At 44.7% G+C, this 22314-nt stretch overlaps 1 protein-coding gene across 2 annotated transcripts in view; it reads left to right on the forward strand.

The window, feature by feature from the left end:
• LOC107528845 (signal transducer and activator of transcription 5B) overlaps positions 1-22314 on the forward strand; it is a 55200-nt gene that overhangs the window by 25145 nt on the left and 7741 nt on the right. The window contains exons 2-13 of one of the 2 annotated variants that reach the window (XM_087826101.1): positions 7716-7852; positions 10431-10587; positions 11786-11875; positions 12821-12995; positions 15907-16037; positions 16266-16417; positions 16901-17056; positions 17421-17600; positions 17978-18065; positions 18144-18266; positions 18857-18949; positions 21100-21306. In XM_087826101.1, the coding sequence (XP_087682227.1) occupies positions 7725-7852; positions 10431-10587; positions 11786-11875; positions 12821-12995; positions 15907-16037; positions 16266-16417; positions 16901-17056; positions 17421-17600; positions 17978-18065; positions 18144-18266; positions 18857-18949; positions 21100-21306 (1680 nt within the window). In that variant the 5' untranslated portion in view covers positions 7716-7724. Of the gene's footprint in view, positions 1-7715; positions 7853-10430; positions 10588-11785; positions 11876-12820; positions 12996-15906; positions 16038-16265; positions 16418-16900; positions 17057-17420; positions 17601-17977; positions 18066-18143; positions 18267-18856; positions 18950-21099; positions 21307-22314 lie in introns of those variants that run through there. The other variant, XM_087826102.1, reaches the window with a different exon arrangement.

Below are 22314 nucleotides of genomic sequence, written 5' to 3' on the forward strand. Positions count from 1 at the left end.
TTTCCATATGCAGGTGGCCCCTCGTGGGAGACAGCAGATGTTTTTAGTTATCTGGAATTTGGTAGCGATGTAGCTTCTTCCCAACTGGGTCGTTCAAGTTTCTAAATGGATTTCAACACAGAATGAAAACGCACTTGCATTCAGGCCGCCGGCCACTGTGACAGCAGGGACCCCGGCTTTCAGGGCAGCACCCTGCCGGCTGCAGCACAGAGTCTGAGTAGTCCCGATGTTTACGTACCGCCAGGGACACGTTTCGGATGAGGGACAAGCCTCCACTCTCACTGCGGCTTTTTTTTTTTTTTTTGAAACTTTTCCCCTTAATTTTGATTTTGAAAAAATTGTAAATTACTGAAAAATTGAAAGACTAGAACAATGACTGCCCATATACACTTTGCGTAGACTGACCGATTGTTAACAGTCGTTACATTTAGGCAGCACCTTCTTCTCCCTCTCTCCTTTGAAAGTAAGTTGCAGACCTCATGACTGTACCCTAAAATACTTGAGTATGTATCTTCCAAGAACAAGGTCATTCTGTATAACCTCAATGCCATTATCACTGTCAAGAACTGTAACATTGATACAATAATATCCAATATATAGGCCATGTCAACATTTGATTTAAAACTTTCAATTTTTTTATTATCCCAGTAATGTCCTTTAGAGCTGTGGTGTGGATTTTCTACAAATTATGCCCTAGGTAGTTATCATGTTTTTTAGTCTCCTTTAATCTAGAACAGGTCCACGTCTTTCTGTCTTTCATAGGAGTCTCACAGTTTGTATTTGTTGGATTGTTTCTTCGTGGGTAGAGATAAAACATTTAGGTTGTGTGTTCTTTTCAGTGCATCGCATCTGGAGGCACAAAACATCAGTTTGTCCCATAGTTGGGGACGTTTGATTACTTGGTTAAGGTGCTGTCTGTCAGCTTTTTCCACTGAAAATATAACTTTTCCCCTTTGCGAATAGTCAGTAGTATGTGAGGCGATACTTTGAGGCTGTGTGACTACCCTGTTCTCCAGCAAGTATCACCTAATCGTTTTAGCAGCTATGATGATCCTTGTCTGAGTCTGCTCTCTTTATTTATGAGATCGTGTGTGCTGGGCCAAGATATATTTAGATGACAGTTTTAAATATATGGTAACCCACTGATTAAGACTTGATCTTTATATTTAGCCAATAGCTGCCCTCCTCCCAGGCTCCCTCCCCCCCTTTCTCTTCTTCCCAAAATAATATGTAATCATTTGGCTGTGACGTAAAGATTTATGACTGATTGTCTTCCCAGAATATTATCATCTCTATGTTGCCTGGGCAAATTTTTCCTTGTTTATGTCTTTGTGAGCCAAATACTTTTATTCTTTCTGCTCTTGTCCCATCTGTTTAATAATCTGATTTTCCTGATTGCTTATAAAGTAGTATTTAGAATTTTTTTATTTTTATTTTTAAAGAGCAGATGGCTCTGGTACTGACCTACTTCTACATGGGAAAGTTTTACTATAGCCTTCTTACTTGATGTTAGGCCAATTTTACTATGAGCAGAGCCTTAATCCTTTATTACTACTATTCAATATTTCTCTGTCCTTCCAAGTTCCTGTTACTGGGTAACCAGCACCACAGAATACATGGAATCACTGATATTGACACAACCAGGGCACTTGCTGTTTATATTCTCTCCAAAGTCCGTTAGTCTTTAAACGGTCCTGATGGGATGAACAGTTTTGAATCCTGGTTCCTTGCCTTACACTTTTCAGATTAGAAGCAATGTTTCTACACCTTCTGTTTCATCTGCCAACTAAGCCCAAGCCTTTGCCCAAATTAGGGCTTCGTAATAATAGGTTCTTATTCTAACCTCTTATCTTTTTTCTTTCTTTAAATTATGAAATGTAGCAAACATACAGAAAAAATACAAAACATAATGCCACCAAACCACCATAAGTCCTCAAGACAAAGGGAGAGTGGTAGAGGGTCAGAAGTATGGGCTCTGGGGCCAGACTGCCCGTGTCCAGCCCAGATGGTGCCCGTCAGTACTGGGGGACCTGGAGCAAATACTTCCCCTCCAAAAGAAACTTGTACCCATTAAACATCGCTCCCTGTTACCCCAGTCCTTGGCAACCTCCAGTCTCCTTTGTCCCTATGGGTTTCCTATTCTGGACATTTCACATAAATGGAATTTACAATACGTGGCCTTTTAGGTCTGGCTTCTTTCACTCACCGTAATGTTTTCAAAGTTCACCCAGGTTGCAGCATGTGTTAGTACTTTATTCCTTTTACTGTCTGAATAATATTTCGTTCTCTCCATTTCGTGTTTCCGCTTATATCCATATTACTCATTCACCTGTTGATGGACACCTGGGTTGTTTCTACTTTTCGGCTATTGGGAATGACGCTGCTGTGCACGTTTGCGTACAAGTTTTTGTGGACGTGTGTTTTGAGTTCCCTTAGGCCCACCTGGGAGTGGAACTGCCGGGTCATATGGAAATTCCGTGTTTAACCATTTGAAGAATTGCCAGATTGCTTCCCGAAGTTGTTACACCGTTTTACAGCCCTCTTTTAATTTGCTGAGCCTCGATTCTCTCATCTGCAAAATGGGGCATCGTAATAGCGCCTACCTCCTAGAGTTTTTGTGAGGATCGAACGGGTAGATTCATAGAAGCACTTACGGTGATAAGTAGTATCGTAAGTGTTCAGTAAATGATAAATCTGATGGAGGCTAACAACACTAAAAATGCTATTTTAATTCATTTTCAGTCTTGTTTCTGAAATTATTTTTGTTTATGAGATGAATCAAAAGTATTTGTTGCTAATAATCCATGCTTCCATGAGTGTGAGTCAGATTATCCTTGGAAGGAGTAGGGCGTTTGCTTGTTTTGGTTTTGGTTTTTGGAGTTTAGTACACAGCAGGTCGTCTCATTCAACATTGTTTCGTCATAACATTGGTGAGCGATCCCCGGGGGAACTTGACTCCTGTTGATATCATTAGCCTGGTTGGTAAATCGGTTTCATTATACATCATTTTGCCTAAAGTCACAGAACCTATCGATGACGTGAAGTGAGGACTTTCTGTGTGTACGTAGGGCAGCCTTTCTCTTGTGACACCACCTGTCACAATTCTTAGTTCTCTTGTTCAGAGGTGAGGCGAGAACAGTCCTCCCAGTGCCTTTCCATCGCCCCCCGCCCATCATTTCCCATCGACGGACGTCTTTGTGCCAGTGAAATTGTTTAAAAATGGGAGTACAGCACCGTCTTTGGAAAGGAAGGTGAAGTTTGTACTGCAGGATATTGGCTGAAGAAGAGGGGAGTAAGGGCTGTGAGTGGGTGGGTGGCTGCCTTTGGGAAGGCATCGCTTGTTGAGGTGAGTGAGGATTGGAGATGGGGGGGGAAGGGAGCCGCCTTTGTGCGTTTGACACTGTGAAAGTCAGAATAATATCGAGCCCTTACTCCCAGCCAGGCACCGTCTTAAGCATTTACACATAGTAACTCATTCTTACAATCACCCCCGAGGGACAGACGTTTTATTATTCCTGTTTTACAAATAAGGAAAACGGAGGCAGAGAGGTTTAAGAGGTTAAATCTTTTGCAGAACCCTACTGAGGGGAGTTTGCCATCCTGCCCAGAACTTTAACCCTGTTTTAGCGACTGGGATGGGATGAGAGGGAGTGGAGGTTGTGGTAGGACAGAGGACAGAAATTATAAAATGCTTTAAATTATACACATAAATCCAGCAGACCAAATTGCCGCACACATTTTAAATCCCCTACTCCCACCCGGAGCTGGAATTTAATTCACTTAGTCGGCTGGCCCGTTTGCGTTGGGGTCCTTCTATTGCGATGTACTCGATACTTAACTCAAAGTTTTGCTGTGGCCTGACTTTGGTCACAGTGTTCTAGAAGTGTTCAGAGAAAGCGACATTTTGCTTCACAGAGGTTTATATTTTACTTTTAAAAGGGAAAGCATCTAATAAAAAGGTATTTATTATTGAGACAAAATTATCCCTAAATCCTCGACACTCATATAATTCATTTATGTTAGTGGGAATTTATTTTTATGGGTTTCAGTAGGCCTGTATTATTATGAGCTATTAAACTTTGAAACCTTTTTTAACAAGTGCCTGAGGGCCCACTATATTTGGGACTCCTGAGACACAACCAGATATGTAACGTCAATGTAGATACCGTACACTTTCAGAAAGTGCAATATTCTGCATCCAAAACTGTTTTGGGTTGTTTGGAATTCTTATGAACACCAAGCGCACCTAAGTAACACCCAAATAGTTCTCATCTCGGGCTAAAAATAAAATTGTGAATCCATTTCCCAGTCTTTAGAGAAGCCCCTGTGATGATTTACCAAAGATACAAACCACTTCCCTTGTCAGAACATCACGCATTGAAGAGGGAGCTGCCCGTAAATAAGCAGCAGAGGGTGTGTATTGAGGACAGGGAGGTGCAGTCGCTGCATATAAGGAGAAAGACGGGTGAGAAAAGGCGGAGAATCAGCTCATACCAGGTGCAGGTGCCACCTAATGATGGGCATGAAGAGTTTTGACATGGATAAAGAAAAGCACTGCTTACACTCTAGGTTTTAGTGATACAAATGGGGAAAGTGGTGGGTGTTTTTTTCCTCTAAACCACATATTTTAAATTGTTACATGATAACCTCAGTAAGTCATCTCATATTCCATACACATATAATTTTTAGTTAAAAAGTAAAAATGATTCTGTATTATTTAGCGTACTTTTATTTTACATTTTTTTACTACTCATAGGCAAAACCTGCTTTCCAGCCCTATCAAAGTTTTTCATGTAGCCGAATTAAAATACATTGTATTTATCAAAATAAGGTGGTTACCACTGTATATTTTCCAGCTATTATTCTTCAAATGGCATTTCAGAAAATAACTATTATGACATGTTCATATTTAGAGCCATAAGAAGTATTCTGACAAATGCTAGGCGCTCCGCATTCCACTATTTGATAAAAACTAAGAACTAATATAAAACAAAGCCAGAATAAATAGTGTGACATTTATATAGTACCTCTACATACGAGGCATATCTCCATAGTCTTTCTTAAAACAGTAATAGGTGCCCAGGCAGTGTGGTTCAGTGGTTGAGCATCGACCTATGAACCAGGAGATCGCAGTTCGATTCCTGGTCAGGGCATGTGCCCGGGGTTGCAGGCTTGATCCCCAGTCGGGGGCGTGCAGGAGGCAGCCGATCAATAACTCTCTTATCATTGAAGCTTCTATCTCTCTCTCTCTGTCTCTCTCTGCCTCTCCCTTCGTCTCTCTAAAATCAATAAAAAAGAAACATATTTTTTTAAAAAACAGAAAACAATAATAGGCTCCTGGAATATGCTAAGCCAGCAGGACATGTGAAATACTGGTGTGTATTTGATCACTCAGCAGATGTTTATTGACTGCTTACCATGTGAAGCCACTGTGCTAGGCACTGGGGGCACAGTAGTGAATAAATGTGCTCCCTTCACTTACCGTTCTTAAGAGTTCAGTGGGGAATGGAAGCCAAAACAATTGAACAAAAACAAAAAGGAAAAACTGACAAATTGTGGCATATGTAAATTAAGGAACAAATAGACCCTTGTAAATACAGACTCATCCAAATTATAAAATCATCCAAATTATAAGATCTGTTTCCATTTCTTGCCTGGGTATTTCACACTGATACCTTGCTTAATAGCTTTGAAAAGAGCTTATAGGTTTGACCAGATTGTGTGTATACATTTATTTATGCAACAACAAAAATTTACGGATTGCTAATGTGCCGGGCACTGTTCTAGGCCCAAGAGAAGGAGCAGTGAACAAAACAAAGTATGTTTGTGGCGAAGTCGCACACCACAGGGGGAGGCAGTAGACAAACACATGATACAGGTCAGGAAGTGATCGATGATATGAAGAAAAATAAAGTAGACTGAAGATAATGACCAGGGTACTATTTTACTTGGGCGGACTGAGGAGTCCCTGAGGAGAGAAAAGTTGCCCCCCAGTTTTCCTCCTTTTGCCTCTTGGGTCAGTGCAGTTAGTGGGTGCAGCAGGACGCAAGGTGGTTTTTCTGTCTGTTGGTGTCTCACGTAGTCACTGAGAGGGCCGTGGCGAGGTCTTCCTTCTGTCTCGTTCCCTGCCACAAAAAGAGATTAACACCTGCATTACTTTCTTCATTCTTTTTCATTCCTCCGTACGGGTAAAGGCCTAAGCGCCTTCATCCATCCGCCCGCCCATCCCTTTCTTTACCTTTCATCCAAAACATGCTTTGGTGTCTGTTCCAAGTTTCCAGAATCTTGGGATATGATTTATTTGATTAAAAATTACATTGTACAATTAAATGTCTTCCAGATGTTTGATTATAACGTGGAGAGAGCTCTTCCGTCCAAGTCTTTCTCCCAGTAAACTCTCAACCATTGAAATTTGACGTCTTGGGTGACCTTAGCGATCCCAGCCTTCGTGCCCCAAAGCCCTAAATAAAATTGTCCACTGCTCAAGTGTTCTATAGCATTGCACAAGTCTAAAATAGGTAGCTGGCACCCACCCCACACCTCGCTGTTGGCTAACTGACTGGTCCCATAAATAGCTCAGTGCTACGCGATCGGACGACAGCTAACAGAGATGGGATTTTTGTTTCCTAACACAACACGTGTAGTCTCTGGTATTCAATAACATCAAGGTCTAATTCACTGGACCCTAACTATAGCATAGTTCTTGGGAGAACTGTACAAATCAATAGCCAAACTGTTTTGGATGGGATTCAAGGTAGCCCTGCCTGATACCAAACTCTACATCATGGATCAGTGTTAGAGCAAGATTCCGTTTTAGTCCCTTCTGTGTGCACGAAAGTAATGTTGCCGCTGCAATCAGGTTAAAGCCCAGAGAGTTTCTGCCACATGAATTAAAAATTCTCAGGTGGGACTGAGAAGGCATCTTGGTAGTTTCATAAAACCGTTTTCCTGAACTCAAGAGCATGTTTTAAAAACCTACCCACTATTGGAATATAATGGTTCTTGTTTCTGACTCTTAGCTGGAATGTATTGTTTTATTGTCGGAAAGATTTTTAAAGGCTATAATTTAACAGAACATTGCTTCATAAATTCCTTAGCAATAACTCAGAAGGTGAACCTTGGGGTATTTTTCCAGATAAATCTGTGCCCTTTGTGTGCAAAGCATTGTTGCTTAGGTAACTTAGTCATAATACATAAGGTTCAATCCATGCTTTAGATATTTTCATTTTCCTTTTACTGGGTCTTTTTCAGAATGGCAATATGTTTATTGTATTTCTTAAAAGTCGACATACCAAACGTAAAACAAGTGATTTAAAAAAAAAAAAAATCCCCATGCTAATTACTTATGATTACTGTTCAGATGCTGCTTACTGTTGCTTCATGTCTGGACCAAAAGTAAAGAAAATGTCTGTGATATCAAAGCGATAGACAGTTCTTCCCCTAATGCTCACTTTGTACTTTTGCTTATAGGACTTCAGTACATTTTACAGTCAGAGCTTTATGGACCCAGTTATGTAGCTTTCCATGGCCACGCTGAACATACACATTTTGAAAACATTTTAAAGCTAAAATTCAGTTCAAGAACCCTGATCTTCACTCTACCCAAAAGGGCTTTAAAAGCGTTTATCTTTAATAACTGTATGAATATTTACTCTAGTGGATTTAAAAGGGGAAGGGAAAAAAACACCCAAACCACCGATTGTTTGTTTTAGCAGATTGTGAGCATGGCTGTGTGGATCCAGGCCCAGCAGCTGCAAGGAGATGCCCTTCATCAGATGCAGGCCTTGTACGGCCAGCATTTCCCCATTGAGGTGCGCCATTACCTATCCCAGTGGATCGAGAGCCAGCCTTGGTAAGCGAACAAACTTTTCTCCATATTTTGTGAAGCGCAAGCGTTTTCAAGTTTGGAAAGATAACACGACAGAGACTCCAAAACTTGTACGTTTAAAAAAAAAATTGTGACCCATAAAGAGGTATTGAATGCCATCTGAGATTTTAGGAAGATGGAATAACTCTTGGGATTTTTAAAATAGGATACCTTCCCTTTAATAGTAAATTCTGGCTAAAAGCATTCGAGCATTGCAGCTAGTAAAAAGCAGTGAGCAAATGTTTTGCGTGCCTGTAGGGTGCCTAGCAGAGTCGTAGGCAGAGTTCATATGAAAAAATTAAAACCTTTGTCCGCATAGAATTTAGTGCTGAATGCGGCAGATAAGGTATGTTCATTCACATAATACAATGTATTGTTAACAAATTTAACATTGGTGTTTTAACATTTATAGGTAATTTATATATACACATAGACACTAAAAGACAATACAGCAAAATATTAACAATAATTTTATCTTGGTGGTGAATTTAACAAGCTTGGTTTTTGTTTTTATTTTGTAAATTATTCTATATATTCGGGGGGGGGCTTGTTCTTAAACCCTTTTAGAGTTAGTACAATGTGGTAAACTGATGATAAAGCTTTTTAATTGGCATTATTGCACGCCAGTCAGCAGGATGTCCACTGCTGTGCTCGGGGCCTGGAGCTGCTGGTTGGTTTCCCGTCTGTCAGTCTGATCGGACAGACATACTCACCCTATACTTCAGGCCTCCGCCACGTGGGTGGGGTGTCCTCCTTGACAGGGCCCCAGGGGAGACAGCCTTCATGCTACCGTTTGAGGAAGGCTGTATACCTGGCAGTCACATCGCCTTGGAATAATTGCAGTTGTGTATTAGTAGCACATTTCTCTCCAGAAACTAAAGAGCACCAGGAAGGCAATTTTCTAGGCAATTAAAAAAATCTCAGCCTCATGTAATTAAGTGAGAGAAAAGAGAGCTAAATGTGAGCATGTCAATTGCACCTTGCTAGTGCTTTTCCATTTCCTTTTCTGTTTTAATGGTTTTGGAGAGTTCAGAAAAACATTAATAGGAAGTTTCTGTTGATTTAAAATTTCATTTAATAGCGTTTCCACGTCGTCTTCTTACTGAATGAATGTTGAAAGACGTGTGTGGATATTAAAGGGAATCTGAATTTTATTTAGCTAAAAATAATTTTCTTTTCAATTACAGTGACATACAATATTTTATTAGTTTCAGGTATACAACGTAGTGATTAGATGTTATTTACTTTATAAAGTGACCACCTCAATAACTCTAGAATTTTCCTTATTTTTGGTTTTCTTAAGAATATGAAGATTTTAATTTTAAAAATCTTCAGTTCTTCATGTTTACGGTAAGAAAATCTTTTTGGGAGGGTGGGAGAGGAGGCATTAAGTACAAGAATCAGTACTTGGTTTCCATGAGTTTTGCTCTGCAACTGGATCTTCTCAGGCATGGCTTCATCAAATGAGGAGCATTTTGCCAGTCGAAACGGGTGCATGCTGGGCCACCATTCCTTCCTTCCAGGCTTTATCTAATATATATTTTATTTAGTCCTTAGAGCATGCACCTTTAAAATTTGGCTGTCTCTACTGCCTTCTCCAAGTGCAGATTTGAGCATATTATTTGATGAAGTCTGTTATAAGTGTTTGATATACCTGTTGGTGCCTCTGTTTGAAATTAGCTGCTGACTTCATGGGGTTAGAGATGACAGCACTTTTTAGCGACCACCAAATCTCTTGTTTTGCTTCAGACCTGGATAGCAGTAATTGAATGTTATTTCAGTCTGATAGCTGTTTGGTTTCTTCAGTGAGCTGAGTAATTTAGTATTGCCAAATAGCAATTGTTGCCCTAAGTGTTTAAAAAAAAGAGAGGTGGGGGGGGGGGGTGGTGAGAATGGGGAAAGGAAGGGAGGCCATTCAAACCCTGTCACCAGTTAAATGGCTCTGAATTAATGCAAAGTCTCTGGTTCACTGGAAGAGTTAGTGTTGCCTGCAGGTCCCAAATCTGCAACTTGTATAAATACTTGTAGGAATATTCTGTCCTAATAAATCATTTTCCAAGGCTTCTTAGAAGTCACAATAAATGTTGTTTCACCTGTCTTAAGAAAACACTTTATGTGAAATTAGCAGTATATAGAACTAGTTGGAGGGTGGAAAAAAATGTAGAACATTCTTGACATTGTGCCCCTTACACCCTTGAAGGGGTAACTATAAATAGGAAGTTATCAGAGCCCTCATTTCCTTCGGTGCACACAAAGCACTTTCCCTCTCCCTTCATTCCTAGCAGCTAGCATAAGCACCAGAGCAAGTTAGTAGGAGGAAGGAGAAAGGACAGTACATTGTAAAAAAGAAAATATATTATTATTCAGTCCACTAGGTAGTTAGTGGGTTAGGAATAGATTAATGTAGGCATCTAGCCTATTTGAATTGAACTCTCCTAAAATTTGCAGTGAGCATTATGCAGAAATCACTTTAGCCAAAGAAAAGGTGCGATGTGTTGAGGCTGCATTTATATAGGCTCATGTGCATGTATGTATACATATGTATGTAATTTTTTTCCCCTAGGGACTCAATAGATCTTGATAATCCACAGGAGAACATTAAGGCCACCCAGCTCCTGGAGGGCCTGGTGCAGGAGCTGCAGAAGAAGGCGGAGCACCAAGTGGGGGAAGATGGGTTCTTACTGAAGATCAAGCTGGGGCACTATGCCACGCAGCTCCAGGTGGGTGTGGGCTCTGGGCCACAGTTGTCTGCCCTAGAAGGGACTCTTTCTTCATTTAGCGCTTCCTCTAGAGATTTTCTTTCTCTTCTTCAGCCAAGCGTTGTTGAGTTACATGTATAAAGTTCTTGTTTATTTTCATGGATGTAGCTTTTTTTAAACTTTGTATTTGAAAATAATTTCAAATTTACAAAAAGTTGCAAGATTGACACAGAGACCCCCTACATATGCCCGGATTCACCCATCGTTAACATTTGCTTTATCGTATGCTCTTGCACACACCCCCACTGGGGATCGAGCAGCCCGGGCACATGCCCTGACCGGAAAACGAACCATGACCTCGGTTCATAGGTGGACGCTCAACCACTGAGCCAAGCCGGCCAGCCTCTACACATATTTTTTTTTTTTTGATCACTTGAGAATAAGTTGTACATATCATGTCCCTTTGTGCAAAGTACTTCAGTGTCCATTTTCTAAGAATATGAACCTTCTCTTACATAGATATAGTCCAGGTATCACCTTCAGTAAACTTCACATTGATAGAATACTATTAGATAACTTTATGTCTGTATTTCCATTTTGTCAAGTGACTTGATCTCCTTTAGGGCATTTTTCCTGCCTCCAGTTCAGGATCCAGTCCAAGATCACATATTGCACCTAGTTGTCATGTCTCTTCAATTTTCTTTAATCTGCAACTCTTTTTCAACCTTTCTTTGTCTTTCGTTGCACTGACATGAGCTCCTCTACTTTTTAAAGATAAAGTGTATCTCATTTTGGGTTTGTGTGAAGTTTCCTCATGATTAGATTCAGGTTACACAACCCTGATCAGAATTCTAAATAAGTATTGTGCCCTTCAAATGGTATCACATCTGGTGACATACGATGTCCATCTCCCCCTCGTTGGTGGAGTAAGGTGGTGTCCAATTTCTCCTCTGATGTGACCTTTCAGAAATACATTTTTCCTGTGTCCAAGAATGATGTCCTAGTACTTTAGGCAAATTAAGATGCAAGAAACGAAATAATCTTACCTTCTTATTGTAGTTAGGTTTTTTACAATGTGCTTTTCTTGCCCCCCATTGGTATTGGAGGAGCAGTGCATCTCATGATTACACTATCCTGTCTCTAGGAGTCTCCTCCAAGGTGGGGTTAGGCCCATAGCGTGGAGTGGGACAAAGTGAGGTCTGCTCTTGGATTCTTTCAGAACACGTATGACCGCTGCCCCATGGAGCTGGTCCGCTGCATCCGGCACATTCTGTACAACGAACAGAGGCTGGTCCGAGAAGCCAACAATGTGAGTTTCCCATGGGTATGGGGAGAGGAGTTGGGAAATCCCATCTTGCCCACTTCTCTCTGATGTTTTATCGTGGTGACTCAGGGCACCTCTCTTGGTGTCTCTCTAAACAGAACATTGTCTTAAGGGGCACAAAATAAACAGAAGGCTATTCTCTGATCTTAACTGATTTATAACCTTGATGAGATTACAACCACAAAACAATATGAACAGGTGTGAAATAATTTAACCACCAGTGAATTATTTTTGAGTAAAATCATGTTTATATTCAGGTGAAATTACTTAAGAAAGATCTCTGCTAGCCCTCTCTGAGCCAGCTGTTGAAGGAATGGATCCGACCAGGTCGCTTACATGTCCGGATCCGCAAAGCCCTTGTTGATGCCTCCCCGAGAACCTCACTTTGGGGTCTCCAGGATGCCGCCTGTGAGAGCTTCTCCTTATTCCCTCTTCCCTCATCACAAGAAGGCCTTGAATGAGAACACAGACAATATGTGTTCACCTAGCCTGTTCCCCACTCTGTCCCCAACACCTAGCACAGCCCATGGCATTGGGTCAGTGAAAGAATGTGGAATGAGGGGGTCATCGTCATTAGTAGGAAAACCCAGGTAACTCCTGGGACGTGTTGAGTTCTGGTCTCTCTGAAGGGAATTAGATGGATCGTGTTTGGGATACTCTGGTGGAGGCCAGAACTGTAGTAGAAATTTCTACTATGTCTTATGAAGACGCCACGGTCTGCCGGCTCACCTGTTTCTCTTCTTTTCCCACTCTACACCCATTCTCACAAATGACGTTTGCAATTCCTACGACTCAAAATTAAGCTTTTGGGATTTCAGCCCAGTTATAGGTGCTAGCGTTGGCTTTTCCTTGGCATTAACGGCCTGCAGTTTTCCCCCACCCCCTGCCCAGCTCACCGCTGCCTGCGCTCTCCCCCTGATCTGTGTCCAGGGCACCTCTCCAACTGGGAGCCTTGCTGACATCGTGTCCCAGAAACACGTTCAGATCAACCAGACATTTGAGGAGCTGCGACTGGTCACGCAGGACACTGAGAATGAACTAAAGAAGCTGCAGCAGACTCAAGAGTATTTCATCATCCAGTATCAAGAGAGCCTGAGGATCCAGGGTGAGGCTGCTGCAGGGTGGGCGGTGTGTGTGGTGAGGACGGGAGTGAGGGCCAGAAAGAAACTCGGGTCGTGCGGGAAGAGAACCGGTGGCCTTTCTCTGGAGGAGCAGGGGATCGTTTGTATTGAAGACAGTGCTGGGACGATGACGCTTAGGACGGGGAGAAGACAAAGACTTGCCCTTGGAGAGCGTGGATCTCGCTCAGGCTTCCCACACCCAGCGAGCTCCTGGTCTGCTGGGGAAGACATTTCCTCTTGTGGGAAGGAGCTCCAGTCTAGGAAACAGTACCCAAACAATGGTTTTGTGTTTTATAAATGCTGCTTTACCCTCTAAGCAGGGCCAATGTAGGGCTAAGGGCTGTGTTGGTGGTGATACACTTTTAATGTTTTGTGCAGTTATTCAGAGGCCGTCCCGGGGCTGAGCGCTTGAATGCCCTTAGACAGAGGCTTCCTCTCCTGGTTTCAATCCTGCCTGGTACTTTGGGTACAGAGAACTTCCGTCAGTCTCCAAGCTGTGGAGCCGCAACAGCACCCCCTGTTGTCCTTGTGGGAATCAGTCAAAGCAACTGAATAGTGTCCTCTCCCTGCTTGCATGCCCAGCTCTGTCTCAGAGAAGCCTTTGCTCCACCAACCAGCCATTCAAACAACACGCATACACATGCCATGTGCTCTTCCCATACCATGCATGGGGGCCCCATCCTATTATTATTGATATTATTGATTAACTCTGTCTTCCCCACTGGAATATAAATTCTTTGAGAAGGGACTGTGTCTTATCTCTCTGTACCCTGAGGCTAGCACACTGCCTGAGTCACAGTAGGTGTTGAATAAATGATGATTCTAGCCTGTCTTCCTCCCATCTGATTTTATACCAGACTGACCCCAGAGAAAGACAGCCCACTTCCCAGAGGAGGGAACAGGATATCCAAGCTATTAGTTCTACCCCAGGCCTTGGACTGGTTGACAGTACTTATGCTATTGATCTTGGGTTTTCTGTTTCCTATTTATGGGTTTGGGTTAGGATTCTGGTTTGGGTTTGTACCCATCATGCAATGTCAGATCAGCCTCATTTATCAAGTTCTCCCATCAGAAACACAGACTATTGATCTGTTTGTGCAAGGGAAGGCTCAGCTCCCTCCAGTGGAGCAGACAACTGCCCCACATCTCCTGGCATCCTTCCCAGAAACTTCTGCAGATTGCCAGGAAAATCTAACTGGGTCACTCGCATAGAGAGGCTGGACCCAGATGTTGGGGGCACCACCACCTTCCTGTGGGTGGCAGGATTCCTGAGGTGGCCATCCAGACTACTGTGCTGTGGTCCCTGCTGGACAACGCTCTTCCTGCTCAGGCCCCTGCAGTGAGATTGGAGCCATATTTCTGAATTCTCTTCTTGTTCTGGGCTCTTCCTGGCTGTCCAGAGTTGCTTTGGTCTGTCCCTGCTTGTATGACCATGGGGCAGGGCCTAGGTCAGTGTGACATGGCCCTCAGAGGTCTGCCAGGAACTTGACCAAGACATGCTGATGCTCACATCTTCTTCACTTTCCCAAGTAAGGACACTGGTATGTTCAAAAAGGCCATTGGCAGCGCATAATTATCCCAATATTTAGGATAGTGGTTCTCTTTGCGGGGTGGGGGTGGGGGGTCAGTTTTGCAAGCTGGGGAGAGTGGACAGGTGGCTTTAACTGTGGAAATGTTTGATTTCTTAAGCTGGGTTATGAATTCACAGTGTTTTTTGTATCATTCTTTCTACCTTCCCTGTGTCTTAAGTATTTCATAACTGATTTTTTTAAAAGGGTAATGACACCCTGGCCAGTGCAGCTCAGCTGGTTGAGTGTTGTCCTGTGCACCGAGAGGTCACCTGTTTGGTTCCTGGTCAGGGCATGTGCCGGGTTGCGGGTAGGGGACGTGCAGGAGGAAGCAGATCAGTTTCTCTCTCTCATTGGAGCTTCTCTCTCTCTCTCCCCCTCTCCCTTTCTCTCTCTCAAAAATCAATAAAAACATTTTATTTATTTTTTTCCAAAAAGGGTAATGAGGCTCCCTGGCTCCCTGTCCTGGCCATTGATGAGCTTCCTAAAGCGAATATGAAGAGGGCTGGCTGCCTCCTGTTCCTGAGAGAGTGCCACGGCTTTTGTGAGGGCCCTTGGCTGTCCCCCAGGCCACTCTTAGCTTCTCTCTTTTCTCTTCCGGTTGGTCAGCTGAGCTCACAGTGACCCAACCTGGACAAACTTGTTGGGCACCTTCCAGCACATAGAGAAACTCCTTCCCTGAGGAGGCTGCTGTGCTCCAGAGGCGGCCCAGGGCCCTGGAGCGGGGCTTCCCTGACGAGGCTGTCCTGGGAGGTCGGGGCTCAGAGCGGCTTGTCTCTGTCCTGTAACCCATTAAGCAACAAGGACTCACTCTCATGCAGACCTTCCACGGGCCAGGCAGCCTCTTGAGCAGTTTCCATAGCAACCCTTTTTAATCCCCACAGCAGCCTGCTGAGCAGGGAACAGGATTCTCCCATTTTGCACAGGGGCAGACTGAGGCACAGGAGAGTGAAGTGATTTGCCTGAGTCCACCCAGCTGGTGAACAGCCAGGCCAGCTGCAAACTAGGCAGTGTGGCTCCAAGCTGGACCCCAGTGTGGCGTGAGGAAGGCTGGGCACCCAGCTGTGTGGGCTAGGGTGGTAGGATCCTCCTCAGCTGTGCCCACAGCTTCTGTGTCCCCAGTCTCTAGGGGGGAGCTCGGAGTTGGGGGACCAGGGACTGAAGCTGGCTCCTCTCTGGTGCCCTTGGCTACCAGAGCCCTGACTTGCCATCGGTCAGACATGTCACCTTGAGGGTCTTGTCTGTAGGACAGGTGCGTGTGGTTTCTCTGGGTTTCCTGCTAGAAGCTGGGAGATCATGGCCATGGGTGTCCTGTCTCCTCCTCTAGCTCAGTTTGCCCAGCTGGCCCAGCTGAACCCCCAGGAGCGCCTGAGCCGGGAGACAGCCCTCCAGCAGAAGCAAGTGTCCCTGGAGGCCTGGCTGCAGCGAGAGGCCCAGACTCTGCAGCAATACCGTGTGGTGAGTGGGGTCTGCGTCCGTCTTCTCCACGCCTGGGGTCCACATTCTGAGCTGTCGGGGGACCCGAGAGAGGGATAGAGCCAGGACGAGAGCAGGACCCAGGGAGCAGGAGGCCTGTGGGGGCCTGTGGGACAGAGCAGGTCAGGGAGGGGAGGCCCTGCTTCCTGAGGGAGGGAGGCCTGCAGGGTCCTTGTCTGAGAGCCCAGCAAGGCTGCTCCGCCCCCTCAGGAGCTGGCCGAGAAGCACCAGAAGACCCTGCAGCTGCTGCGGAAGCAACAGACCATCATTCTGGACGATGAGCTGATCCAGTGGAAGCGCAGGCAGCAGCTGGCCGGCAATGGAGGGCCCCCTGAGGGCAACCTGGACGTGCTGCAGTCCTGGTAATGGGTGTGGGGGAGACAGGCGGGGGCAGGCAGGGCGGGTGGGCAGGGGCTCAGGGCGGTGCTACCAGCTGCTTATTCTGCTCCTGTGTTTCCATATGCAGCCACTTGCTCTGTCCTGTGACAGGTCTTATTTCCCCAGTGGTTCTGGTTCCTGACACAGACTTTGTGCCCCAGTCCTGCCCCTTCCCTGAGAAGGAAGCCTCTGTGTTGGGGGTGGGGCAAGGCATGTGCAGAGTGAAGCTCCGGCTGGTGGGGTCCAAATCCGGGTCCCGCCTCCTTTGTGTGCCTGTGTTTCTGGAAGGCAGGGCAGCTCTGCTCTGCTCCGTGGACAGGAGTGGTGGCTAAAGTGAAAAGCCTTCCTGAGTGAGGGTGGAGCTGGGTCTTGGGGGGCTCTCCCCAGGCTGGGAGCCTTTTCACCTCTGGCCTGGGGGATGGGGTGAAGCTGGTGTCCTTCCCGTTGGCCTCGGGGCTCATGCGCAGGTGTGAGAAGCTGGCCGAGATCATCTGGCAGAACCGGCAGCAGATCCGCAGAGCTGAGCACCTCTGCCAGCAGCTGCCCATCCCCGGCCCAGTGGAGGAGATGCTGGCTGAGGTCAATGCCACCATCACTGACATCATCTCAGCCCTGGTGACCAGGTGATTGCAGCCTCTTGGCCACACCCAGCCCCCCTGTAGTTGGCATGGGAGAGGCAGGGGGTGCTTGAATCCTCTCTCTCCCCCACCGCCCATCCCCTCTGTCCCCAGTTGCTGTGGCTGCTTGGTGTTGACCTTTCCCAGTTTCTCTTGTGAACGCTCCATGGGCCACCTGTGCCAGCTGCCAAGTTCATTTCACTGCCACCCTCCCACCGTCCCCTCAACTCTCAGTGGCCGTCCTGGGAACAGGTCTCCACCATGTGCTCTCCCTCTGCCTGCTGAGCCCTGTTCGAGGCATCCTCCCCACATGGAGGATGCCCTGTCCCCTGTCCCCTGAGGCAGCATCTCGTCACTTGTGTCCCTGCAGCACGTTCATCATTGAGAAGCAGCCCCCTCAGGTCCTGAAGACCCAGACCAAGTTTGCAGCCACCGTGCGCCTGCTGGTGGGTGGGAAGCTGAACGTGCACATGAACCCCCCCCAGGTGAAGGCCACCATCATCAGTGAGCAGCAGGCCAAGTCACTGCTCAAGAATGAGAACACCCGCAAGTACGTGTGTCCTCCTTATGTCTCCCCTTTCCGCGGGTCCATGCAGTCGGCCGCAGCGGCCCTCCCAGGAAGCCGTCTGGGCTCAGCCTTTCTGACGTTGGAGTCCTCTTAACCCGTCTGGCCTCTTCTGGCTCTCAGAGAAAGAAAATAAGGGGATTCTTCTGTAAAGATCGTACGATATAATTTTACTTAATAGGAATACTTTTGTATATTTTATGTCTATTTATTTCTTGGACCTTTTGTGGAGCTAACGTTTCCTATAAATGACACAAGTTTTTCAGAGCCTTCCGTGGTTCCTCCTACCCCAAGCACATTTCCACCCCATGTGAGCTGAGCCCCTGGGTGGGTTTAGAGTTGCCTCTCTCTCTTATTTGCAGTGATTACAGTGGAGAGATCTTGAACAACTGCTGTGTGATGGAGTATCACCAGGCCACAGGCACGCTCAGCGCCCACTTCAGAAACATGGTAAGGACGGAGGCAGAGGAAGAACAGATTTTCCCTACTCGTCTGAGGACTTTTTCACCTTAATTTTCTCTTTTGCAGTCCCTGAAACGAATTAAGAGGTCTGACCGTCGTGGAGCAGAGTCAGTGACCGAAGAAAAATTTACAATCCTGTTTGAATCACAGTTCAGTGTTGGCGGAAATGAGCTGGTTTTTCAAGTGAAGGTAAAGCCCTCCCTCAGCAATGTGTGAGTGTGTGAGTGAGTGTGTGTGTGAGCACTTTATATCACAGAAGAATTGCTTCGGTCACGTAGTCTCCTCTTTTTGGTTATTGATGAATAGAAAGTGAGGAGACCTCATCTTTAGCACTGTGTCTCTTAGATTCTCTTAAGAACCAACAAACAATAATGAACTGAAATAGCTGGAGATACAGCTATTCTCCTGAAAATGTATCAGGAGAAACATCACTCAGGATGAATCTAAGTAACAGTTGTGGTAAGTTTTAGACATTTGTTACTTGCCCCCCTCCCCCCCAAAAATGTCTCCATACTCTCTTTTTCTCTCTCATTTTCCATGTAACTTAGAGAATTTACTCCATCCTTCAGAAATACCTAATAAAATCTCTCTTAATATTTCTAAAATGTCTAAGATTGTGGGAAAGTCATATCACTCCCAGAGCCATTCACATTCTGTGTCCACAGGTGACAATTACTGAAACTGGAAGGAAGAATGAGCACGTCGTGACTGAGAAAAAGGAGAGAAGGGTAAGAATGTGTGGCCTGTGGGCGCTCAGCCTTTCTCCTGTGTCTTTGCAGACCCTGTCCCTCCCGGTGGTGGTGATTGTCCACGGCAGCCAGGACAACAATGCGACGGCCACTGTTCTCTGGGACAATGCTTTTGCAGAATCTGTGAGTGGAATCCTTGGGCCCGCGGGTCTCAAGATCTTGATGCTGGTGTTGTGAAACTCTTTCATGTGTTATCCCCTAAAAGAGCACAGAAAAAAATGCTGTTTTTCTTGGTGGGGGGACAGAATAAAGTGTGTGTAGGAAATAGAAAGGGGATGGGCTTGGAGTCAGGCCAAGGTTTCAATTCAGGCTCCGCCACGTCTTCAGTCTGACTATGGGACATTCACTTTACCTCTCTGAGCTTACGTATCCCCCGAATAATAATGTTCCATAGTGGTGTTAGGAAGATAAATTAGATAACATACCCAATGCTTGTCACATATTCAATAATCACTAAATATTGTTTGGAATCCTTGGGTGAAAACATAAGTGGAAATTAGGACTCCCAGGTTCCTTCTAGAGGTGAGGCCTCTCAGGAGGTTACTTTAGCATAGAAGTTGCTTCCTGTCGTCTTCCTTCCAATAAATGAGGGTGACATTTAATTTTCCAAATTTTAGATTCTGTGATGCATCCCAGGTCTCTCATGAAGAAGGAGATGCTTTGTCTAAGGGTAAAAATATGGTTTCCTGGATTTATGCACCAAGATACTGTTTGAATACCACCAGTTTGCCGCTTGATGAGCATTTTTAAGACATTTCACTAGGCACAGTTCTACATGTTGCATATTTCCAGTAGCGATTAACCCATAAACGCATGATTAAAGGATTATAGTTGTTATTGGGACATAAAAGTATGTTCTTCTCTAATGTGAACAGTCTTACATTCTCAACAGTTTTCTCTACAGAACAATATTTTTGCTGCAGAGGTGAGATTTTTATCAGAAAATCTGCTACGCTATGCTACAAACCCTGAGTTTGAGGCTGCTTTTAAAAATGATCTATCTTGTCCTGATAAGCCTCCTGGATGGGATTGTCACATCTCTCATTTCCTTCCCTGCCTGTCCATAGACCTCACTGCCCTGGCCACTTTGGCATCTCCTGCAACATGTCATTGCTAAAGTATCTTGTCTAAATAAATAAGCATTTTTAACATTTTCAGTATGTTAGTGTACATCTTATGTACATCCAGTGGACGTCTCGTGCTGTTTTAAAATAAATACATACTTATGGGAGTTTATAGATACATTCATATATATATATATATATATGTCGTGATGTAAGTGCATCGCAGCATTGCTTAGCTAAAGATTGAAGGCTGACACATAGATGTCCATCTATGGGGGTCTGGTTAAATATATTATTGTTCCTCCATATTGTAGAATATTCAGCAGCCACAAAAGAAAAGGAGGAATTTCATTTTATGCTGATGTGAGGTTTCCCAGATGTAGTATTAAGTGAAAAAAAAGGGGAGATGCAGAACATGTGGATTTTATGCCTCCATCTATATTTTTTAAAGGGTAAAAAGTATGTATATTTGCTGGCCTGCATAGAATATCTTTGGAGATATAAACAAGAAACTAGATTATGTGCCTTTGGGGAGGGGAACTGGATTTCTAGGGGACAGAAATAGGAAAGTGACTTCACTGTATCACCTTGTTTACTTTTAAAATTTTATATCATGTGAAGTAATTGCCTATTCAAAAATATTTTTATAATAATTGAAGTACTGTGGCTGAGTGGAATGGAAAACAGTTTATTAAAAATTCGTATTCTAACCTGTTTTTAATAAAGCTAACTCACAGTTACTATTCCTCCTGAAGATGTTTCACTTTGAGCCAGAGTTCTAATTGGCAGAAGGTGTCAAAGGCAAGGATTACACTTGTGCACACATGTGTGCTCGCTCTCTCTCACTGTACCTAGAGAACCAGTGTTTTGGATTTCTGTTCCCACTGAGTTTACAGTGTAAGAGCCAGGCCTCGGTCACGTTTTGTTTTTGTGGCTATGAAAACGTAAGATTGGGCCATATGCTCAGCAGCTCATTTACAGAACACCTGAGACAGCATGAGGTTACCCTCTACATTGTGTGCAAAGGAGGTAAACTGAACCTTCTGAGTTTCCCAGAGCCGCACACCCCATGAAAGTTGGAAGTTATCCCCACGCTCAGTAAGACCAACGTCCGTAACTCCGTCCAGCCATCGATGTTTTCTTTTGCGGGTTGAGGAAATAAATCATGCACCTGTTTTCTCATAAGGTTCTGGCTTCTCTCCCTCCCAGGGCAGGGTGCCGTTTGCCGTGCCTGACAAAGTGCTGTGGCCGCAGCTGTGTGAAGCGCTCAACATGAAATTCAAGGCCGAAGTGCAGAGCAACCGGGGCCTGACCAAGGAGAACCTCCTGTTCCTGGCACAGAAACTGTTCAACAGCAGCAGCAGCCACCTCGAGGACTACAACAGCATGTCCGTGTCCTGGTCCCAGTTCAACAGGGTGAGGGACCCGCCGCCGGCTGCCACCTGCCGCCTGCCGTGAGATCAGTCTCTCCAAACCAGAGGCCTTCAGGAGTCTCCCTCTCCCGGCCCTTGTGCTTCCTGTCTCTAATAAAATGCACCTGAAGTAATAGGAAGCTTCTGAATAGATAGACAACCACACACTTTTTATGTAGAAAATGACATCTTTGAATATTTCAGTAAATTGGCCTTTGTGTACAGCTAGTGCATTTTATAAAGGAAACAGAGCCAGGCAAATGTAAGCGTAACTCATGAGAAGTATGGCTTTGGTCACGATCAGGACATTATAGTTCTGTCCCATTGACTCTGATGTGCCCTGATGTGTGGTGCAAAGTCAGGCTGCCTTGGAACCCTCAACCCACCAAAGTCCGATGAAGGAAACTTTTCCTGTAAGCACCTGTTAATTCAGATGTCACCTATCACATCTTTGATTTTAAATTTAATTTTTGTTTCTCTTCTTACACCCCTCCCCTGCCGGTGTTTTAAATGCCCTAATTCTGAGATGCCATAGTCTTTAACTCTTTTAAATGGTGTGTGTTAACCAGTTGGCCAACATGTTTGCTGGCAGTCAGAGGAGTTTTGATATGAGGAAAGCAGGAATTTCACTAGAATCAGAGAACTGCATGTTGCTGATAATTATTGGTAACTGCTGTGTGATGGAGCAGTTTCTGTGGCCTCCCAGTGTGACCTAATCCAGTTCAAATTTACAACCCCCCTGGGCACCTTGCTAAGATGCAGGCTCTGATTCAGCAGCTCTGAGATGATGCCTGAAATTTTGCCTTTCTCAGAAGCTCTTGGGTGATGCTGCTGCTGCTGGTCACAGATTCCACATCAAAAACAGCAAAGCACTGGTCAGCCCCGGTGCCAGGTGTTTGTAGCGGGGGTCCATGGGTGCTGGTAATTGCTCTGAGCTGTTCTTTCCCTGCTTCCTTCTTTCCCCCTCTATTCTGTTTTTTGATTGCAGGACCATTTATTTGGGAAAATTCAA

The sequence above is a fragment of the Miniopterus natalensis genome, chromosome 17, assembly GCF_054644295.1.
Source record: "Miniopterus natalensis isolate mMinNat1 chromosome 17, mMinNat1.hap1, whole genome shotgun sequence".
Lineage (NCBI taxonomy): Eukaryota > Metazoa > Chordata > Mammalia > Chiroptera > Miniopteridae > Miniopterus > Miniopterus natalensis.